This window comes from Gobius niger, assembly GCF_951799975.1.
Source record: "Gobius niger genome assembly, chromosome: 4".
NCBI lineage: Eukaryota > Metazoa > Chordata > Actinopteri > Gobiiformes > Gobiidae > Gobius > Gobius niger.
In genome coordinates, this window is record NC_136855.1 from 26,150,541 (window position 1) to 26,170,619 (window position 20,079).

Below are 20,079 nucleotides of genomic sequence, written 5' to 3' on the forward strand. Positions count from 1 at the left end.
TTATGCTTCGGCAGGTCCGGCAAAAGGGGGAGGTGAAGTTAAGAGGCAAAAGCTTTGATCATACTAAAACATGAAATTCAGGTTCTGCTTAAACCACATATCAAGTATATTATTATTAGCATGTCATTAGCCTTAATTGTTTTATTCTCCTTTAGGTAAATGCTCAGTCAGACATATTTTAGCCATGATTCTGTCTAGTTTGCACTATTTTGGTGATATCACTCAGTCAAACAATGTTTTATGTTTCTGAAGCCGGATTCTTTGTTAAAGTACTTTGAACCACACGTTCAGCCTTTTTTCCATCTCACAAACAAGGTACATGGATTACACAGCAGGCTTCTAATTATGCAGTAGCCTAAAGAGCTGACTCTAACAAGACTTGTAAGTGTATCTACATCAACCCAATATAATAATCACATTTTACATTATTCTAAATTATGTGAAATGAATGTGTTGGGATTTTCCAAAAACAAATCCTAAAAGGACATAATTATGGGTGCAGACAGGAAGTCGTCAACTGCTTTGTGTTTTGTCAAATTTCATTATTTTAGAGACAAACTCGCATGCAACAACATGGTAAAAACAGTATTTAGGACATTGTATAGAAATGGCAAGCAGGTATAAGAGATTAAGTAACTTAGATCGGTAAAGTGGAAAGTGCCAACACACCAACTCTGTGCTTGTGGCACAGCAGGAAAACATCAATGGTTTAATGACTCAAGCACTAGAGCCCACATGGAGGTGTATAAAACAATTTATCTCCACCCATGTTTATTCTTTCCATTTTATGGTTTTGAAGAAAAGATCACAATATGCATCTTAATAAATGATGTATCATTTAGCCTGTCAGTTGACTTTTGATTTTATCATTTTGCTGTATCCATGCCAATTTGATGGCAATAAGGCAACATGTAAAACGTAAATTAATTACATAAATAGGCCTCAAAAAATCCAGACAAACTAATTAAATTGTAATAAATAGCCTATATGCAATTATTAAAAACTTTTCATGTGACTTTATAACAGTCACTGACAAAGCAATTATGCGCCCGTTATGATGAGCAGATGTTCACTCATGCCAGGCGAGGGCGTAGATCCATGCCTCTAACTCAACCCATCTTTAAAATGCATTAGGAAAAAACAGATACTTTTGAGGGAAGTGAAGTTGGGTTACTCGGTCGTCACAACTGTTGCTTTTCGTAGCAAAGAAAAAAGCTGCATATGTTAGTTTAAAGTGATCCACAGCACCGCTATGCTTAAATCTGATAAACAATATCTTCCATCTTACCATCCGCTAAAGTTAGAAATAGCCAAGCATCCAGCCACGGCGACACCGTCCAAAGCAGCGCGCCACGCTCTTATCCAAAAGTCATTCCAAGACCAAAGCATGTGTGACTGGACACGCGATCTATGGAAGAAACCGCTTGCTTTGTCGGCAAATTAGACAGTGAGATAGCTTTTCCACTGTCTGTGGATATGTTCCATTGATTTGGGACGGGATCTTTTCTCAAAACCACTCCTTGCTGCTTTGTCCAGCGGTGATGTCATAGAGAGGGGCAATTCCCCGCACCCGACCTCGAGTTAACTCTTTGGAGTCATTCTATGTGGACTACTATTGCCTCTACTGGCATATTATGATATTATTATAGGATGCAAACATGATTCCTGTATATTGGCTTGACATTAACATAGCCTATGTTATGGGTATAGAGAGCTATCCTGCAAGTCAGCTGGCTATGAATTACATTTTTAATAAAATCAACAATAATAATCTGAAGAGAGAGTTAAACTGAGAGAAAGAAGCGGAATTAGACTACTAGGCTTAACTCTTTGATATAAATTGCGTTCTAGAGTTATACGTCTGGATTAACAATTCAGACAATATTTTTCCGATACAAATTTATCGTTTTGACAGCATTTCTAGTTTTGACAGTATCATATACATAAATATATATATATATATATATTTGTGCAAGTTTTTCTTACCATCTGTTTCTTTTTTCTCATTGTTCTATATATATATATATATATATATATATATATATATATATATATATATATATATATATTTCCTATAGCCCACTGTAAGTAAATGCAACATGTACCACGTGACTTTAACCCGGAAGTAAGCGGAACGTCAACAACACAATGGTGAGTGTGCAGATATGTTTTCCAATTATAACCTAATCTTTTCTCACATCGTTATTTAGGTTATGGGTGTCCGCTGGTTCGTGTTTTGTAATGTTTTTGAGCATGGAAGCTAAACGTCCCAAGCAACTAAATAACGCGATCAGGTGTCATTTGATTGTGATTGTTTCGGTCGTTCTGATATGTACCCAGACCATGATGGCCTCGTCAGACTGGCATCTATCTCTGAAGCTGGTCGATCAGCCTAAATCCAAATTCCACTTCCCGGAGATGATGCCCGGAGATGTCCCACCCGGAGGTTACAGAGTAGCTTCCCTAAAACAACTGGTCGCTGCGCAACTACCTGACTCCATCCCAGATCCAGAACTCATAGGTTTGCAAATCACTATGTACATTAGCTTAGAGTGCCTGTCCAACTTACCAAAAGAGTTGTATTTTATTAGAGCTGGTCCACTGTGGCAGAAAGCTGAAGGATGACCTTACTCTAGATGCTTATGGTATACAGAATGGGTCCACCATACATATCCTCAAAAAGTCTTGGCCAGAGCTGGAGAGCACTCCAGGTTTGTATAATTATTGTCACTGAGACATTTATTCTTCTGCAAAATTAACCTAACTAATATAACATTTCATTGCCCTTCTTTAGAGCCTGTGAATAGAGCGACAGCAGCCAGAGAGTTCAGAGTTTTTCATGCTGCTCTTCACTCTCTCAACTCATCCTACAGAGATGCAGTAAGTTCTGCTATGTGACTCATTGCAGAAAAGCTACAGTCAAAATCCAGCCACTGACTGTTGGCTGAATCTCTCACTATACTAAAAGCATTATATACTTTGCCTAAAAAGGCTACGAATTCTATAGAATGCCTGGATTCTCTATTTTGCCTGTAACAAACACATTTTAGTAGAACTATCTCTAAGAGGTGGCTCAGTAGTTAGAATGTTGACCCGCTTTGATAATCTAGAAAATTGCTGTTTAAAATAAATAAATAAATATTGGTAATTTAATTACTTGCCCATAACTTGCCAATAACACTTTTGTTGTGTTTATCAGTGGGTCACATAATCATTTTCAGTGGATTACGAGGCTTTCCCATAGAAATGCTTTTCAATATTATTTATCAACTATCAGACTATCTGAGTCTGTTAAATAAGGTTTGTGAGATATCAGCTTCATGGGTTTATTCAATACTTAATTCTCTCTAGGCAAGTAAAGTATTTTACATATTTTTATACGGATCCAGACTGAACAGTCTTTTATGGTTTGTAATGAATACTCCTCTTGACCACTGATTTCAATTTTATTAAGATGTCTTTTTTGTTTGGAATTTTCTTAAAAAGCATTGATGTGCTCGGCTCTTTTCATACTCTTATTTGATGCTTTAGGTTTACAAAATGCTGACAAATAAAGAGTCTTTAGATCAAATTATTGTGGCCACACCAGGCCTAAAGTCAGACCCAATTGCTCTTGGTAAGTTTAAACTTTCTGTCTGCTTGATTTAAGTTTGAGAAAAAATAAAAAATAAAATGGCACATTGCTTTTTATTACAGGTGTGCTCCAGGACAAAGACCTTTTTGTGCAATTCACTGATCCCAACATGTTGGATGTGTAAGTTGACATCAAGGTCATACAGTTTCATTTGCAGTTCTAGTATCTTAACAGACCCATCCTTTTGCAGGTTGATTAGTTCCCATCCAGCTTTGGTGAATGCTATTATCCTGGTCCTTCACTCTGTGGCAGGAAGCTTGCCTGCTCAATCTAGCGCCAGTTCATCACGCAATGTCTCTACCAGCTCTTACAGCGATATGCCAGGTGAGCACAGAGACTTAAAATATAGTGACCTTAAATGCCTTAGTTATGAAAGCATTACATTTCTGTTACTTTGAGACATGAATAAATCAGGTTTTCTGAATTTGACAGGAGGATTTATGTTTGAGGGCATGTCTGACGATGAGGAAGAATTCCAATCTGTAAGTACCTTATAAGACAGCTTTTTGCTCTTTTAGTATCACCAGATCTAAACTTTGTCAAAAACCAAACTATCCAGATCAAAACTTGGGCTGAATCAAGTCTATACAAGGGCTGCATCCGAAAAGGTTCAATAAACCAAACAAAGGGAAGTCTGTATGTTTCTTATCAAGCCAAAAAGAGCAAATTGGAACCCCACGAGCCACTGTACTGTCTAACCGAAAGTCTACCCGAAGTCGGACAATCTCTGCTCTTGACAGTTGGACTGTGGCACTTTATTCAATACAATCATCATAATATCTGCATGAAAGTGTAAAGCAGGTCATAGCAGTGTTGGGCCGTGGAAGCACCTGTTTTTTTTTTTTATTGCAAATGTTTGAATGTGAGGCATATTTACACATTTGTTTTTTAAACTTTACAAGAACAAAACTTAACTCAATTTGGATAGTAACTCCAGTGAGACAGTGAAAGAACAGTCTCGTTGTCACACTAATACAGCTGTCTGCGGGCACTTGTCTGTGGCAGGCTCTGTGCTGCAGAGAGTGAGCCTATAACTTATATAATCATCTGTTCTTTGGGTTTACATGTTGTGTTGGGAGTGGTTCATGTTTGAAACTTTCAGTGTCAGTAATATTTAAACAACTCTTTATAAACCCAAAGACTGTTCAATTTTTACAACAGGAGTTAGACTTACAGTATGTGCAGTGTCTTGGATTACAGTTGTCTCATTGTCCATTGTGTGGGAGTTGTAGTTTTTATGAATCAGATGGACTGGAGGCACCATAACTTCCTCCATTGTCCTCGCTGCTGGGGTTAGGATGTTCAGATTATTCTAGTTGTAGTAGCAGCTGCAGCTCTCATTTCTTACTGTTTTACCTTTTGGCCGACCTCATGACGTAGCCCTCAAAGGTGAAGGAACAGGTGGAAGGAAGGAGCCATTGTTACCACTTGTCAGACTTTTGGGATGCAGCGGCAGTTTAAACCCTGACTGAACTGAATCTAGGTCTCTAAATAATCTAAGGCTGTAGGGGAGCTGGACTACCACCTGGAGCGGCCCTTGTCTCACCAGTTTGAGAAACACTGTATTATATGCCTAAACAATGGTATTCTGAATGCAAATGTTGTTGCTGCTAAATATGCTTGAATTTAATCATGTTTAAATATTAACTTCAGAGCCCGTCAGCATCGAACAGATCTGGACCATCGTCAGGAATTAGGCCGGTCTCTCTGAGCCACAGTGGAGCAACCGGCCCACGACCCATCACACAGAGTGAACTGGCCACTGCCCTGGCTCTGGCTAGTACTCCAGACAGCAGTGCAGTCACCCCTACCACAGCAAGCCAGGTCTCATTTACCTATGTATTAGCACTATTGCACTAATACATTTTACAGTAATGCTTTTACATCTGACCATATAAACTTGTTATTCAGGCTGATCCTTCTAGTGGTGTTGCTCAAATGTCAGCTGGAACTCCCGTCAGTAATGACCTGTTCAGCCAGGCGCTACAGCAGGCGTTACAAGCCACCACAATGACATCTTTACAAGTAAGACCATGTGATTGGTTTTATATGTAATTGTCCTGACGGCAATGCTAAATTTAGATCTGTAAATTTACTGTGTTTGTTTTATGCTGCTAGGGTCGGTGGCAGTCCCAGATGCAGCAGCTCAGAGATATGGGGATCCAGGATGAAGAGCTGATGCTGAGGGCGCTGCAGGCCACAGATGGTGATATTCAGGCTGCCCTCGAGCTCATATTTGCTGGAGGCCCAGGACTGTGAGCCCATACACCCGACAATGGCAGAAAGCAAATGCTCTGTTGAAATCTGGTGACGATACATTAAATTCCAAAGACTTTTTAGAATAGTAGTTGGATTTTACATGCAAAAAAATGACCTTTCACCATCTTAGGTCATGGCAGTATTGAGTTAGTTTGTGAAATAAATATGTATTATACATACACAGTGCTTGTGTCGAGGATTGATTGAACATTGCATGAATAAATAACACTGTCTGAAGCATATGACCGAAGTATATGCCAGTGGTTCCCATAGTGAGGGTCGTGACTCATGGGATACACATCTTTTTCTGACATTGAATTTGATGTATATTTTAAAATGGTATATTTTAGTGAAATCAGCCCAAATATTAAAATACAATATCCAAACTTGCATCATTAAACCATATTTTAAATGTTTGCACCTTAAATTATTATACAATGAGTGATTTTAGGGTGGAAACGTTTGTGAACCCTTGGCCTAAGCTACCAAAGTTGTAACCTACTAATAAAACCACTAGATGGCACTGTAGTCATGTCTTATCCTACACGTTGAATGTATTGCAGCAGATTCTCAAATCCTTTTGATGGTGTTGAACATTGTTGCAATATACGCATTAGCTGATAACAATTTCCTCTTTAGAGCCAAACAAAGTTTTGACTGAAACTTTCCTACATTTATTTTTGGTTGAGTGGTTTAGGAAGAAATAAACACAAACACAATGCATCTGCCTTTAGGGCCACTGACATTATATGGCAGTCATCAGACAACTGTTACCATTAACCAGCTCTTTTCAGACCAGGCTTATTAGAGGCAGCCACATTTGCTTTGTCTTGTTGTCTCCCATCAGGCTTTTTTAGGGGTGAGCATTTTGCATACCCCTCCCCTCCTGCACACCCACTGTTCTCCATCTACAGTAATTGCCCTGCTTAGTTTTATTACTGCATCTGTGGATGTGACAGCTCAATCAGTGAATTGCCCTTTCATGAGCACAGCACCCAAACAGAGCGTTAGCCTGTCTTTCCCCATTACCATTTTATATGTGTGCACACCTGTGGGTAATTTCCCCCTCCAAATGCCTCCAAGGGTATTTTTCACAATAAAGCATAGCCGCCATGCACTGGACAGTAATTGTCTCAGCAAGACATCAGTAAATGAAAGTGTGTCTGCCTTTAACAAATGAGAGGACATTGCAGTGACCAAGCTTCAGTGAAATGAAAATTAGCAGCACATTGCATCACTTTTAAGCACAGCATATATTATATCAAGGTGATAGAAAAAAACTTAAATGTGGAATAGACAAAAGCAATTAAGGGTCAGTTAGAGCCTCAATGTGAGCAGAATTACACCCACTGGTGGCACCATTTGCAGCAGCAGGGTTAAATCATGAGGGAGCTGAAATAATGAAAAACAAGCTGTTATTTTCCCTTCTCTCTTCACTCCCACAAAGCTACTTCATACTTTTCGAACAAATAAAGCCACTCATTAGGCTTTGCGCTCCCTGTCAATGCAGCACTTCAAAAACCTGCTTCTTTATCTGACTCTGCTTTTGAAATATGGGCATATCAAGAAGAGTATGAGAAAGCACAATTATTTCCTATTGCATTCCGTCTTAGCATGCGTTTATTGTCCTGGTTTGGCATTCAGTGTTTTTTTTCATGACTAATTTGGTCGATTGGGAAAATATTAATTCTGTGGCACAACATTATCAATATAAGCCGTTACCTGAGATGCTATTTTCCCAGAATGACTTGAGCAGACTCTAAAAATGATCCAGCGATGGACTCGAGGCCATTTTTACCCCTTGTGGTTCATTCATTGCTTTAAAGCTGCACAATTTATTCTTCTTTTTTCAACACTCTTTCTTCTCACAAAAGCCTCTTTGATGCATTTCTTCAGGTGTGAACCCTTGATGGAGCCTGTGGGCAGAAAAAAAAAAAAACAGTCGCACAGAGCGGAGTGGCAAATAATGAGAAGAAATGACAGAAAATAAATCATTTAAGCAGCACAGGAAGTGAAAAGATTATATTGTTACGCATTGTGAAAGATATAAAACTACAGTTATGAAAGTAAAATAATAATGTAGCTTAACGGGATTTTCAAAGTCTGAAAAGGGCTCTTACAATTATTACAAATGACTGAACCCAAAATATAGAATAGAAACTAATGTAGTGCAAAAAGTTATGGTCGGCCGAGTCTTCTCTCTGTAAAGGCTGCTGCGCACATGGTAAATGGCTGAATGCAATTTGCTGAATGTCTCTCCCAACCAAAAAGGCAAGAGAGATCATCATACAAAACATTTTAGCAGTACAACAGTGAGGCTTTTTACAGCCACACTGTGACTTGATATTGCTAATGCTCACTAACAATATCAAGTAATGTAATAGAAAACACATTACACTAGAAGCAACATTGAAATAAAGAGATTGCCTTTGAGGCTCTGACCATTTTTTTTTTTTAATGATTTTGTTACTAAAGTCTGTAGGCGGTTAGTGTATGAAAACTAATATCTTGCAAAAAGTCAGTTTTGAAATGGGCAATAATTGTCTGAACTGAAGCATGTGCGTCAGGTTTTCAGATGGTTTAGATGTTTTTATAATTCTTTCTTTCTTTCTTAAACAGTAGCTTTTGTAAAGGCATATTTGGGGGCATACATTTTAGACCTCATTAAGTATTTTGCAGAAAATGAAAGGAATCTAATAAGTGGGAGGTAAACATTCATTAGCCATAGACCGGTGAGTATTATAAAACTTATTTCATCTTTTGTAAAGATTGTCCTAGTTTTAAACTAACAAATGAAATAAAGATGAAATAAAAATAAATGAAATATTTGTGAGCCTATTACATTTGTTACATTCCACTCTTGATGCTGGCAGTCGTGTACTAATACTGTCCATTCTGTTCTTGTGGTTGTGTTTGTGCAGCCAACAGTACCTGTATGTGATGTATGATTTAGGCAGAACGTGGATGAAGACGGAGCAGAAATACATTAGAGCACAGTCCACAAAGTGGATCAATAAGAAACAACAAGTGCAGCCGTAACAGCTCTGCTGCTTTGTCCTTGACTCAAACAATGGCCACTCTTCACCGTTTATTGAAGGGGCCTCACCATGGTAACGAGACCTTCTGAAGGCTCCAGGAAGCATTTTGTAACACCGATTGCGTTGGGTGTACAGCAAAGGTTTGGGAACAAAGCAGATACGCAGACAAATTACCAGTAGACACATTTAACTTAATAAACCCAATTTTATTTTTTTGACTGATCCGCTTTGCCTTTTTGTCCCCATTCAGTACATTCAGTATATATACATTTGGCCATGAGGGACTATACAGATATGTTTTAGTAGTGCATACATAGGTGGCACAAAAAAATGGACACACACAAAAAAAAGTCATCCAGGCCACTTTACCGGAGTAAAGTGAAGACACATATTGAGCTAGTTGATGACAGCGTACATCAAATCACACTCATTCAGCTACACACACACACAAACACTGTTTTCCTGCATGCACATTGGAGGGTATGCACTTGCACATACATGGTTTAAGACACTTCAGAGGGAGGGCAAAAGGGCGCGTTTAAATTCTAATAATAGACATTTTCAGAAGCATGTCCGCTGATTACAGACCGTCTCTTCTTCAATCAGAGAACACTCCCCTCGGTCTCACCCCTATTCAACATACATCTCCTGGATTCCCTTTAAAATCCCAAAGCTAAGGCCTCTCGACAGGCAGTGCAGCCACTGGATACAGACGCCGCAGCAAAGCAAACGTCTAGCATTTCTGGGGACATTCAGACTGCACACCGAGTTGAACATAGGTCCATACTGTCATCTTAATATCCCTCACTAAAGCTCAACTGACCGGTGTCCATCAACAGCTTTATTGTATACAGCCATCTACAATCAAACTACCACATATTCAACAGAGCGGCTCTTTCTGGTACCATAAATTATACATTTTAAATGTCACCACTGATTGCAGTTTGTTTGCATAGCACACATCAGGTGCGTAAATACTGCACTTCTCTATAGCCATAGCTTCCCTTTATGTCTTTATAGCTACAATTTACATGGTGGACACCTTATTTTGATAAAAGTGACAGTAAGTATATTGATCAAAAGTCATTTGAAAATCTTGTACACACAGAAACACTTCAAACGTTTTAATTTTGAAGATAAATCATTGTTGATCATTACAGTACTGTTGAAATACAGTACGTGTTTGATAGATTTCAATGTGTGTACTGAATCTGGATTTTATATAAAAAACTGAAATAAAATTACGTATTCTTATGATGTAGTTCTGGTGTGACAGTTCTTTTCCTAGATTTGTTACTAAATCCTTTTCTTTTTACTCGTGAAATCTTGTTCCCAGTCAGTCTTATTGCCCTTCACTTTAGAAGTTTACCTTGTCATGATTAGTAAGGAGTTTTTTTCTGGGGTTAATAGCAAATATGTGAATCCAAGAAGGTTATGCATGAGAGGAAACCTAAAGGCTCAAGCGATGGCTGCAAAAAGTTTGTACCGGCAATCATTCCCAATCACACATAAAAAGATAAATGGTGGAGATGTTTGCCCTGGTAGCTTGGAGTTTGAGGCTTGACAATCCCAATGGTCAGGACAGGCCACTGAGCCGACGTGCATTAGGCAGAAGCAACAATATGAACAGAGCACCACAGTAACAGAGAATTCAGGAAACACACCATCACATGGGCACAGGAAACGAGAGCCAGCCATGGGGTCAGCTGCTGCTCACCACATCAGTAAGAAGAATTACCCCAGAATAAATATACCAGTCACAGAACAATCATTAAAAGCAGACTTGGAACTCAGCAGATTGAACTGACCCATGCATTATAAGGCATTGACCAAAACATTTGTTACTGACATCACATCACTGTCATAGTACGGCGTATACATACAATTTCGGATCTGGAACGTTTTTGCTGGAAACGAAAATCTTGATTGACTGCTTCCAAAATGCATTTCTTGAAACAGCAGATGTAATTGTAAAGGAACTGGGAATGTCACAAAGAAGGCAGATCGAAGTCCGCAATCCCATTGTACCTATTGATCCACAGATGGGCGAATGAAATTGATTTTCTTTTTTCTTTTTCTCTGAGGTAGACAATGCAGGCATATTTCATTCTTCCAATGCATAGCCAGTGGAAAGCAGGGGGTACAGAGGGTAATTTGGTCCATTTGGAGAAGGCTCTGCTCCTCAGCCAATGGCGCTGTGGTAGATAGGTGGAACCATCGATCACACTCCCCTGGCTGTCTCGCCAACTATGGTACTTACACTGTCAATGGCATGATACCACCGCTCAGTGATGGATAGCGCACAACATGCGCTATGACAAGATAGAGAGATCAGTGTGCATGGAGCTCTGGCCTGTTGCTTCCTGTATAGCTGAGGCCACCATATAAATACTGCGTGCAGAATTATTAGGCAAGCGCTATTATTTTAGCATTAAGATTGTTTTTGAACAGCTGTGATCTTGGTCAATCCAAAATGAAAACCTCATACCTGAATCTTAATGCAAACTAAAGGCCATGCTTTAGCTTCTGTGTGCACAAATCATAAATGTGCAAAATTATTATGCACTTTTTTTAGTTATGAAGATCCAGCTGTCTTTATGACACAGTCGCTCAACGTATGAAGCTCTAACAAGTTTTCAATTATCCACATTTTGGAGTTGCAAAATGTGAAAAGCAACAATACTGTCACAAAAAACTCACTTGCCTTATATAATTCTCCACGCTGTGAATGAAGCCGACAACATTCCTCATCGAGATTCTTTTGATGCCAGTGATGGCTGGTTTCATCTTTAAGTCTCCTTATTCCTCAAATAGAGCCTAAATGAATGTCAGTGATATGCAGAATTATCCGGAATTTCCTCTGATAGGAAGGTACAGGGTTACGTTGCATTCCAGTGAATCCAGTGAGTCACTTCTGTACCTATTTTAAGCCTCAAGTGCTAAGGGAATTCCAGAATGACTGAAATAATGTTTCTCAGTTCTGTTTATTTAAGTGTGTTCTTTTCATAAATAAAATAAAATAAATTCATAAAGACTTTAGCAACAACCTTTTTTCCCCCTCTTTTAGTCGGTATGCACTCGGCCTTCAGGTCTGCACACTGTCCAATGGCCAACGAGGTGAGTCCGTATCATCAGCAGTTTGTATTCTCCGCTGATCTCCACTTGAACTTTGGCCAACCCCACTTTTCCAGACCAGTGAGGTTATATATGCCAGCAGGTGCCCCCAAACCATTATAGTGTCCTGATGGCCACGGGGTACAGCAGGGACATGTGCTCGGCCCCCTTAATGGGAAGCTTGCGGCTGGAGTAGAAGTGGATGATTTCAGGCACGCTGTCAAAGGGGCAGCTGTTCTGGCCCAGGATGTACTTGCTCTCCTTGGTCCGCGAAAGCTTCATGTGCATAAAGCCCTGGCTGCTCCTGGGGAAACACAAGATGCACGGTTAGCTTTTAAATCAATGGAAGCAAAACAAATCTGTTATAGCCATACAGTAATTCCCGATACAGTGTTGTATTGTGGCCGTTGTGAATGCAGCATCGCACAGAGTAGTCGTTTGGAGAAGAGGCTAAAAGGCAGGTTACTTAAGGTGGATGATTCCTCTTGCACTACATAGGGATGAGGCTAATGAACCCCTTGGATGAATCACTTAAGCTACAGCCATAAATGCACAGCAAATTAAAAGCTCCCCGAACGCTGATCAATACCTTTTACAGTTTGCCGGTAATCGTTTTTAAAATAGAACGTGTCAATACTATGGATTTCCACCTACACATTAACATACAAAGAGGAGAACATTAGCCAAACTATAGCCGCAGAGGATAAGAGTAGCAGTGTAGGAATAGATTTAGCATGAATACCTCCTACAAAGTATACATTCATTTCTTAATAAGTTACATCATTGCAGTTCATATTTAGATTCAGATCCCCATATGTGTGAGGCGTTTCAGCAAAGTCTCTTTACCAAATAGAGAACCTCAACATAAACCATTAACAAAGCTTTTTTTTTTGTGCCTACTTAAATGATATTTACATTATGTAGTATATCTACAAGTACAATGTCTAATATTTTTGTAGCTGTATTGTGCGCTGCTACTATCTGCAGTGAGCAAGAGATTAAACTGTGCTTAAGAGCTGAAACAAGCAGCACGTTCATTTTTTACTTCTCTCATAATTGCATGTGTAAAAACCCTGGATTTCTTTCTTGGCTCCACATGAGAAATAAAACGGCAGATAAAAGGAATTGAGCAAAATGCCAAAAATGCACTGAATTGAAACTGGGGCTTTTTGACTAAATAATACTTTTAAACTTGAATATACAAATGAACAAACAAGTATTTTATGTCTAATAGCAGATATATGATATGATAGATATATGATTTGCAGTTTCATGGGATAATAAGAAGCTTTAGGGTTATTTAGAGATCAAATAAAAGTAAAACTAAAACCTCAAATACCAAGCCGTAGGTGTTGATATTATCCAAAGATTAATAACTTGTTTGGGATTACATTGACTGTTCAGCTTTAGGTGTGAGTTGAACTGGTGCCAGGAGAGCTCGTCTTAGAAATGCAGGATTCAACAAGGCTTTTGATAAATGTTCATCTGCTTTGCCGAGAGGAGACGGGCGTTAGGTTACGCAGAGACACACTTTAAAAAGGCAAACACATCAATAGTGTCCTTTTTAGATTCCCAACAGGTTTTTGAGCAAGCATTCAGCTCCTTATCACATTACAGAGACAGCACTGCAGAGCAATAGAGCACTTTGGCTAACGTCACCATCACGGGATAGCTTGTTTGTGGCGCTATTCTTTAAAACAGGGTGTTTGTTGGTGCTTCTAATCTGGACTCATCTCACAGGCAGGGGCTGGTTTATTGAGGTTTTATGCCTTTGACTTGAACCCTTTCGTGAGCACAGGAATAGGCTGACAGCAATCAAGGCTTATCTCAGGCTTCAGCACATCGGATTGCTTCATGAATGACACACTCAATGATATCTATGGCAACAGAGAAGGCAAAAGTACATCCTTCAAAAGATTATTCCAATTCTCATTACCATAATGAGCAGAGGAGGTTTTCAAGCATTTTGCCAAATGTGAATGAAGCCATACACAGTAAACAAACTTAAAAGCAAACCTAAGGGGAACAGCTTTAAGTTTCCAGGTATCGAGTAACTTTAAAGTTGAGGTCATCTTGCACAGAGAGAAGTATAAGCAAAATATTTTGCATTCAAATTAAATACATAGAATGCCTTCACAAGGGGCTGTTAAATGTCTGATTTATCCAGACACATTCTTCCATCTTCTGTTTGTGTGCAGCCATCAAAACACAAAAACTCTCCAGTATATCTGCAAAGCCATTTTGAAAGCTGTATGAAGTACTTCAAAAGCGCTCTTACGATTCAGAATGGTACAAATGGCTTAAAGTGTTCAAAGGCAAAAGGCAAGTAAGAGGCAGGTGGCCAGAAAAAAGGGTTAGGAGGGTATAACTGATAGAAAACACTTTGTGGCCTCTGGAGGATGGGGTCTCAGCTGCATCAGTCTTTATCAATAATGCAGGAGACATACGTGCCACCTCGTGCCCCGATACATTTTTCAGCTACCCTCGACATGGAGGAGCTTCACCTCTGGTTTTCACTCATTTTCAGAGCCAAGAGGGGCTTCTATCAGCGACTGAACGGTCTGTGAGTTACCTCTGCCCAGCGGGGTGGCACATGTCATTTCCATATATCAACCTAAACGTTGTTCTTAGTCTGCCCCTCATCTGTCCCAAAGGTAAAAAAAGACAGGGGCATCTGAGAGTAGAGTTTTACAAACAAATAGGACACAGACCCAGAAAACATTCTCTATGCTAATGAGGTTTTCTTTGTATTCTGCAGGTGCTCCTCACACTCCGCTGGCAATAGATCTTTCCAAAACAAAATAAAAACATTTGCAAAACCTTTATCTCATGCACCTGATGCTATGGACATTAGCCAGTGGATTAAAGTTAAAGATTAAAGGACTCAAGTTACTAGGTAGATATGATTAATATGCACCAAAATAAGATAGACATCAGGAGCTCTCTGTAATAAAATTATTTCAAAATGAAATCCACCTTTGAGTCATTAAGATGCACTGTAGTCGATCTGGTGCTGATAACTGTCGTATCGTATATAGATACAGCACCATACTGTGCCCAATGCCAGTATGACTTCTTATTTGACTTTCTCACCACAACATCCTGTCTAACACCAGGGGGTGCAAAAAAAAAATCAAAGGAAGTACACATTGGATGTTCTAGCTTCACTGAAAGACAATAACCTCTAGGAAATGTCAAACGAGACTAAACCAATCATCCAGCTGCATTGAGTTGCAAATGAAGGGCACAGATAACTAGATTGTGGGGCACAGTAGCATTTCATGTGCCAGTGCTGTCAGAGGGGTCAGTGGAGCAGATGGGGGGGCTGTGGACAGACAGGGCAAGTCGGAGGGAGGGCTCAAAGCTCAACTTTATTATAGCTGAGAGGCACAGTCAGCAATAAATCAACTACTTAGCTCTATTGTACTTTACATTTTGTGCAGCTTAACCTTGATGGATTGAAACCACAATGGTTGTATCCACATGTGTTGCAGTGCATCTATCTACATGTGATATTCAGGTGAAAGTGTAGTCCTTACTTTAGGGAGAGGGAGTAATCATTCTTGCTGGTCTCGCTGTTTCTCACCAGGTAGCTGGCCTCTTTACACAGCCGGAGTAGAGACTCTGCATCTGTTCTACTGATGGCTCCATGGTACCAGCTATAGTCAAAAAGGACAAGATGCACAAAAAGGGTTTACTATGAAATGCATGCCTCAAAAAAATGTAAATATTGTTGAGTCTAGTGATTACTGCATACAATTAGATACATTCTAAATCCCATGCACTGGATTCAGACAAATTAAAATGTACAACAAAATGCTTAGAATGTTTCTTTTTGTGCTGTGAATGTAGTGAAAAACACACCTATAATATTCTTAATCCAGTGGATTCCATTCACATGGATAAATTACGATTTTACATGAGTAGGTACATGATTAGGTTAATGTGACAGTGACTCACAACTGGTTTTCCAGGGGCATGGCGGGGTCAACGCGCTCCCCCATGGAAGAGCTGCTGTGGTCCAATGAGGTCATTTTGGTGTTAACTAGACACCCGCTGGAGTGTCGTTGTAGAGGTCGAGCTTTCCCATCTTTAGTAGGCGACATTCGTGACTTCTCCACCCCATCAAACTGAACTGTAATGTAATAACATTTGTGTCATTAAAATGAACCATTTATCATAGCCATGTATTTGTGCTTATTGAAATACACTAAATAGTTAATCAGGGCAAAATTATGGGACAGACGCAAATCAGACACAAATCATATAGATCATTTCCACAACAAAAATGTTTAAAATAAAATGTTAAACTTTTTTTTCCCCTCAAGCAATGTAAAACAAAACAGCCCAACACTTAAAAATGCAATGCTACGCATGGTACTCTCAGTGTGTGTACACCACCAACTTGGCAACCAAGCAGAAAACTGTCTGATGGCATGCATGATTTGCGATTGGCAGGATGCAGTTGATGCCTTTTAACCAATGAGTCACGAGACTAGATTTACAGTTTTTATGAGAGAAAATAAAAGGTCAGGAGGTAATGCATGCAGACCAATAAAACTGCACTTGTGTTTGTGGAAGCTAAAGTTGACAGCAGAGAGTTAAGTGTGTCCAATTATCTGTCAGTGTATTCAATGTCATGGCAGACTTCACTTTGAGCAGACAAATAGCTACAGTGTCTTCACAGGATGAATAAAGGGGTATGCTCCACAGATCAAAGCCAGTGCTCTCAAAGGAGAAGTTAATGTAGTGTAGGGCTCAACACAGCGGTGATGCTGGTGTTTTAGCAGCGATCTGTCACTAATGGGCAGTCTTGTGTTAAGTGGTTAATTAGCAGAGCTGGACACTAATCACGCTGACAGACACTGTGATCTTCACACACATGTCATTGGAGATGGGCTTATGCCTGTCTGCTCTGCATTCCTGTCACAGGATAGTGTTACTCTGTACAGTTTAAGAGCGCTTCTGGATCACGCTGAGTAGAGGGACTGACAGGCTCAATCTATCAGTCTGGGCAATGTGCATGTCAACTCATTTCAGCAGCTCTGTGGACACCACACATGTTCACAGGTCTAAATGGAAGGACATAGGAGTTTATCGCAGGTTTGGTTTTTGGATTTCACTCGTACTTATGGTCAGTGTAATATCTACACTTCGAGGGACACTTGAAATGCTCCCTATTGCATGCTCATTCAGGAGTTAAAACATTGGACCAACTGTGAGGCATTTTGTTGACATTTTATTCCAACCAGTAGAGGGTTCTCTCCACTTTCTTTCAATGAATTGAACTCATTAGTCCTGAGCATAAGGTCACATTTACTAAACATATAAACTCAACAAAATGAGAGAGAAAGTTGATGACAGTTGAGAGGTTACCTTTGGCTTTTATGTTTATTTCAAGCTAATGCAGCATTTTTGAAACAACTAGTCATGACTGTCACTCAGTATGAACAACAATACGAGTTGGCCAAGTGGAAAATGCCCCTGTGCAACCAAGTAAGCAAGGAACATGCCTGATATTAAACTCACATCAACGATGAACATACACATTCACTATTCATAATACAATGTGCACACAATGTTGGGGTAAAACGTGTTTCCATGGTAACTGACCAGAGGGACAGGGAGATGCATGTTGTGCAGAAAAGAGGACTGCCAACGCTGTCAGATCAGAACATGAAGATGCAATCACATGGCCCTCAATTCTCTTGCCCTGGTTGCTCCTCTGTATAAGATAATGTTGGTCTCATTTACAGTTTTATGCCATTTCAACATGTGTAAAGATGGGCCCGTGCTTCTAGGGCTTTCACCAGTTGGTAATTATGGTAGAGCATGAGCACAAATACTGTCCTACTGTATATAGTGATGTGGCTGCAACTTTATTACAACCATCCATTTTTTCAGTTCATTCAAATCACTCAGATCTGCCGGAGTCTGACCCACCTCTTCAAACCTGCACTATGAACACAGTGCCAGCAGTAATTCCCTTTTTCCTGATTCAACACAACCAGTTCTTTATTTGACCTTGATTAAACTCCTTTTCCTGCTGCCATCGAGGAATGCTTCAGTAGCTTTTCTCAGTGGAATTCACCCCATCAACCTCCACTGTCAAGACTCAGGCTTTTCATGGAAGAATGCAGACTTAGAGTATTACAAAGCAAAAGCTATTGTGCTAATAGATTAAGGAAACACAATTACTGTTATCTTGTCATGCATTAATGCGAATATTACGGACATAGGCAACATGAGATGGAAAAGTAAAACAATGGTACATGGTAAGCAGAAGGCAACCCCAAAGGCATCTTGAGATATCCAGTAATGCAGATACATCCAAACACATCCACACGTGCGGAAATGTGCAGGTCAGCGGTGTGTCTTATCAGTGGCACTGCTTGTAAAGCACAGCAAATGGAATGTGTGTATCAGATTGGACTGTCAGTCAGATGGAGACTGATGGCTAATGGCCCTGCCCTCATAGACACGAAATGGCTTCCTTGAGAGCCAGCAAGAAAAATAAAAGCACAAAGCAGGTTGGGTGAGTAGGCTTATGTGACAGGAAGCTGATTATATTTCTGAAGGGGATAAAGTGTTATTTGGCTGTATGTAAATCATGCAAACAGAAATGCAAAGAAGCAGCAGAGGGAAAAAAGGCAAAACAACAGATCCCAACAATATAAAGCCAATAAACTAAAACAAGCTTTCAGTGGCTGCAATGCAATCTAATAGGAAAAATATTTAACAGGAATATAGTAAGTCAAACATGTAAGAAACAAGTATCCAAATAAGAATGATGAAGCACTCCTCATTCCCACACTTCTGCATAAATCTGTATAATGAAGCTTGCTAATTGATTAAATTAAATCATGTTGAAGGAAAGAAGTGCGTCAACTGTTTTCACCCACGGATGATGTGCAAAGCTACATTTACCTATGGCATAGTTTATCCAGGATAAAGGGAGAAATGGAATTAAACAATAATATGAAGCACCAGAATGTCATTTTCTAATGCATTATGAGTGCTGTCAAGACAAACCGATGAATTGAACTTGGCAAATGTGGCTTTGTCAGGTCGTGTGAGGGCAGACCCCTTATCTTTAATCTCAGAGTGTGTGTGGTGTGTGGGACTGCAGTCTGCCTGGCGCTAAGGTCACTGGAGTGCAATGTAACTGTATGCACGGAGGTCGCAGAGGTCGTAAGCCCCCGTGTGTCTGCCAGAATGAACTCTGACCCTTGAGATGTGGGGAGGGCCGGACTGGCTCAGGCCGTGGGGGATCACTTTACAGCTGGACGCCAATCCTAAAGCCACTCAGCCGTCACCAAAGAACAGAACCTTTCCCATGGATTTATGAACATAAATCATGTCCTGCACATACTGGTGTCCTCTTACATGGCTCTGGTCTGTCCGCCCACTCTACTGGGGAAATCCCATTCCTGGCATTAGTTCTGCTACGTGTCCTGCTATTCCCCAGGAAAATACTTCTGTTACATAGTGGGAGTTGTGGAAGGACTCCAAAAACAAAACTAATACCCCCCATTGTCGAAAATGAGTGAATCACTTTGGCTTTGTATTGGAAAAACCCTGTTGAACATGAGGTGAGGAGGAGTGGCAAACAGGGCCACAAGCTCAAATTAGTTTTTTCAATTGACAAAAGGAGCTTGTAAAGCAGGCGAGCCATGTTGGACAGTTATGACCATGTTGACAAGAAGACATAGGGGTCAGACTAAGTGGCAATTAACCAAACAGAACAGTTTGGGACAATTAGAAATAATGAGCCAGACTCCAGACCCGTGAAGGAGTTAGTGCTGTTGGTGCATGTGTAATCCAGATGAACATGTCCAGTAATTATCCTCTTTATTTATGAAGTTCAAGTGCTTTATAGAAAGGACTACAGTATGTATATTTCCAATTACTGAATTGTATAATAATATACCATTCAGTAATAATAAGACTTTGCAACTACAGATCGGCTTATACATTTAAAAACATTCACACAAAACATACACAGTAAGAATAAAAAGTGCCCTGATGAAATGG

General features: G+C 39.8%; 3 protein-coding genes across 5 annotated transcripts in view; 1 reads left to right on the forward strand and 2 right to left on the reverse strand.

The window, feature by feature from the left end:
* cd276 (CD276 molecule) overlaps window positions 1-1,535 on the reverse strand; it is a 77,731-nt gene extending 76,196 nt beyond the window's left edge. Inside the window, exon 1 of the mRNA XM_079554631.1 lies at window positions 1,289-1,535. Coding sequence (XP_079410757.1) covers window positions 1,289-1,291 — 3 coding nt within the window. The 5' untranslated portion in view covers window positions 1,292-1,535. The remainder of the gene's footprint in view (window positions 1-1,288) is intronic.
* Window positions 1,536-2,119: 584 nt separating this feature from the next.
* On the forward strand, window positions 2,120-6,184 carry LOC306962273 (ubiquitin-like protein 7). Its single transcript, XM_079555380.1, has 11 exons — window positions 2,120-2,151; window positions 2,341-2,521; window positions 2,592-2,711; window positions 2,795-2,880; window positions 3,532-3,616; window positions 3,697-3,754; window positions 3,825-3,958; window positions 4,067-4,116; window positions 5,288-5,458; window positions 5,546-5,659; window positions 5,753-6,184. Exons 1-11 carry the CDS (start codon window positions 2,149-2,151, stop codon window positions 5,891-5,893), a joined length of 1,143 nt encoding a protein of 380 aa, XP_079411506.1. The 5' UTR covers window positions 2,120-2,148; the 3' UTR covers window positions 5,894-6,184.
* A 4,807-nt stretch (window positions 6,185-10,991) lies between these two features.
* Window positions 10,992-20,079, reverse strand: part of shf (Src homology 2 domain containing F) — a 57,728-nt gene continuing 48,640 nt past the window's right edge. For all 3 annotated transcript variants that reach the window (XM_079554968.1, XM_079554969.1, XM_079554967.1), the window contains 3 exons: window positions 16,006-16,180; window positions 15,585-15,704; window positions 10,992-12,349 (listed from right to left, as the gene is read on the reverse strand). In XM_079554968.1, coding sequence (XP_079411094.1) covers window positions 12,163-12,349; window positions 15,585-15,704; window positions 16,006-16,180 — 482 coding nt within the window. In that variant the 3' untranslated portion in view covers window positions 10,992-12,162. The remainder of the gene's footprint in view (window positions 12,350-15,584; window positions 15,705-16,005; window positions 16,181-20,079) is intronic.

Bases quoted from the DNA above. Each gene is read 5' to 3' on its own strand.
- LOC306962273 (XM_079555380.1), top strand. The intron at 2,712-2,794 runs GTTTGTATAATT...GCCCTTCTTTAG, and splicing joins AGAGCTGGAGAGCACTCCAG to AGCCTGTGAATAGAGCGACA. The intron at 2,881-3,531 runs GTAAGTTCTGCT...TTGATGCTTTAG, and splicing joins ACTCATCCTACAGAGATGCA to GTTTACAAAATGCTGACAAA.